We start from the raw sequence: 2,694 nt of genomic DNA on the forward strand, positions 1-2,694 counted from the left end.
TTTGTATGATGACAAATTAGCCCCGTTAAATTTACAATGTTTTTCGAACCACAAAATAACCTAAAAACCAACACTCCGATGTTTTATCATTGTTTAAGGGGATGTCAAATAAATAATGTCCATGCAACTCAGAGATATATCAATTTAATAGGACAAGTGCCATTTGCTGTTTTAAATATTAATTCCATACACCACGTCATTGGGATCTTTTAAATTTCTAGTCATTAAATTTATTGTTTGAACTACTAGCTATTTTAATTATTTGCTATAAGAATGACATCAAATTCGTGCTTTTCTTGAAAGCCAAAATCAAACTTCAAGAGGTAATATAACACATCACCAATTACTCAATATATGGACCTTTATTTGAAACATCAAATCGTTCCTTGTACATATATGGTAATAAGATTGCTAGCAAAACCAACATAAAATACTACCATTACATACTTGGCGATTTGAACTTATTTATAGGACAGCAACGATCCATCTTAGTAGCATCATTATTTTATAACGAATCTTAAAGTGATAAGTGAAACCCAATGTAATCCAAATAAGAACCGACACTTCCTTTAAATCCAACAATTAAGCCATTTTGGATTGGGAAATTAAAAGGTGTGCCTTTCGTAACTCCATATGGTCCATAGGTTTCTTTGTTGGTCTTGAATGTTAAAGAGCGTATTACTATAAACCCGCTCACTTCACCGGTGTATCCGCTCACTTCAACTATATACTCACTTGGAAAGTCTAAGGAAATCTGGATCAAAATATAAATAAATAAATTAAATTAGTATTATATATATGTACATGGAGAGTATTTATAAGTAAATGATTTTAAGTTACAATATATATATATATATATGTGTTATAATATTCGATAAATTATTTTTAATGTGTTAAGGTACTATATATTTTGCAATCGAGGCTTTAGTTTGAAAAATATAATAGATCATTACTAAAATATATATATACACACATATATTAATGGATCCTTATCTCGTAAATATAAGCTCATATTAAATGATAACAGCTCATTACTAATAAATATATATATATATATATATTAATGGATCCTTATCTCGTACATATAATCTCATATTTTGAAGAAATTTTATAAGATGAAGAAATGAATGAAAAACTAACCTTCACTTGTGTGAAGCCTTTAATAAAGCTGGCATGTTTCTTTGCTTCAAATGGCGTATCATTCACATCGTAGGTCACTTGAATACTCCCGATAGCCGTTTCATTATTATATTCAAAATTGATTTCTCTTATTCCGGTGTATGCTCCGTCATCAAAAGCCACACCATTAGAGCTAGTCACTTTGACTCCCCATGTTCCTACAACTATCGTCTGACTTTTCCCACTTTGTTGATTGTTTTTAGCTTCCTATAAAATGTTTTCCAAATGGCAATAATTAATTTTAAACTTTCGACGATACATGGATATATGTGTATTTATATTTAACAAGTAAATCTACACACAACAAACCAAAAACGTTCTTCATTAGAAAATCTAGATAATGGCGGTAAATGAGAAATAATAAAATTTTTCTAATCTTACATCTTGGTTTCTTGACTTGTTTTTCTCTTTTCAGTGACTGATAAGTAATGACAAATAAAAAATGATAAAAATAAAAGAGAAACACTAAATACGAATTCGTTTTTTTTTTTCCCCTTTCTTGATCATAGCATAGTTTGTTTTACCTACTAATAGGTATTCTACGTACACTGACTTTTTAACAACAATATTTTCTTTTTGTCAATTCTCGACCATATTTTTCTTAATTTGATATGTTAAAAATATTATTATAAAAAATTTAAGTAATCCGAATTTTACTATAAGAGATATGATATATTCTCTAGTAACACCTTTGTTTTGGATAATTTTAAACAGTTAGTAAAGAATCTAGCATATGCCTTAGACCGATACTGAGGTTACAAAATAGTTTTATACGTGTGTATTCTAACACATCAAAATACCACATATAAAAGAATCATCGACAAATATATAGTTGTTGAATAGTTATAATACAATGCCTATCGATTTGTTTAAAAAAAATGTGCCTTTTCAAAAGCAATATATATATATATATATATATTTATATGTGTGTGTGTGGGGCCTCACCATCCCATTGAGATTAAGGAGGTCTTCAGAAACTCCAATGGCAGCCTCGATTATGCTGATCGGTTTCTGATCGAGACCATTTGACAAGGACCACTTGCGGGTGTTGGCAGAGGAGATAGAGAAGAGGAGGACAAGGAAGGAGAGGGAAAGAAAGGAAGACGAAGCCATCAGCATGAAAAACTTATGTGGATGTAAATGGTATATTTGTAAACTAGTTTACGTAAATGGTATATTTGGATGTGGAGAAACTTATGTGTTTACTCGGCTATATATAGAGATGTAACTGCAACCCTTATTTGAAATTTCGTGCTTGTTTAGGGACAAGGAAAGAAATTCACACGATTCACGTGATAATAGTAGTGTCGCAGGTATACAGGTCTTTGTAAGTTGGAGTGCCACGTGAAATCAGATTTTAACGAATGCGTGTATTTTAAGCAATTATTTATAATTATTTTAAGCAATTATTTAACTTAATTATTTATAACATCCGTAATGTTTATAATAAAAGCAAGCACATATGTAAGATTTTAATGAACACGTTTATTTTAGGTAGTCAGGACATCTTTTTCT

General features: G+C 30.0%; 1 protein-coding gene across 1 annotated transcript; it reads right to left on the minus strand.

Annotated features, from left to right (window-relative positions):
* Positions 1-373: 373 nt before the first annotated feature.
* LOC112094663 (galactose-specific lectin-like) lies at positions 374-2,318 on the minus strand. The gene is made up of 3 exons (XM_024176142.1): positions 2,125-2,318; positions 1,141-1,386; positions 374-754 (listed from the first exon to the last, which is right to left on the minus strand). Exons 1-3 carry the CDS (start codon positions 2,296-2,298, stop codon positions 518-520), a joined length of 657 nt encoding a protein of 218 aa, XP_024031910.1. The 5' UTR covers positions 2,299-2,318; the 3' UTR covers positions 374-517.
* Between the last annotated feature and the right edge of the window lie 376 nt (positions 2,319-2,694).

Source organism: Morus notabilis, unplaced genomic scaffold, assembly GCF_000414095.1.
Source record: "Morus notabilis unplaced genomic scaffold, ASM41409v2 Scaffold416, whole genome shotgun sequence".
Classification (NCBI taxonomy): Eukaryota; Viridiplantae; Streptophyta; class Magnoliopsida; order Rosales; family Moraceae; genus Morus; species Morus notabilis.

Bases quoted from the DNA above. Each gene is read 5' to 3' on its own strand.
- LOC112094663 (XM_024176142.1), bottom strand. From the start codon at position 2,298: ATGCTGATGGCTTCGTCTTCCTTTCTTTCCCTCTCCTTCCTTGTCCTC. The intron at 1,387-2,124 runs GTGAGGCCCCAC...AACATTTTATAG, and splicing joins TCCTTAATCTCAATGGGATG to GAAGCTAAAAACAATCAACA. The intron at 755-1,140 runs GTTAGTTTTTCA...ATTTTGATCCAG, and splicing joins AAGGCTTCACACAAGTGAAG to ATTTCCTTAGACTTTCCAAG.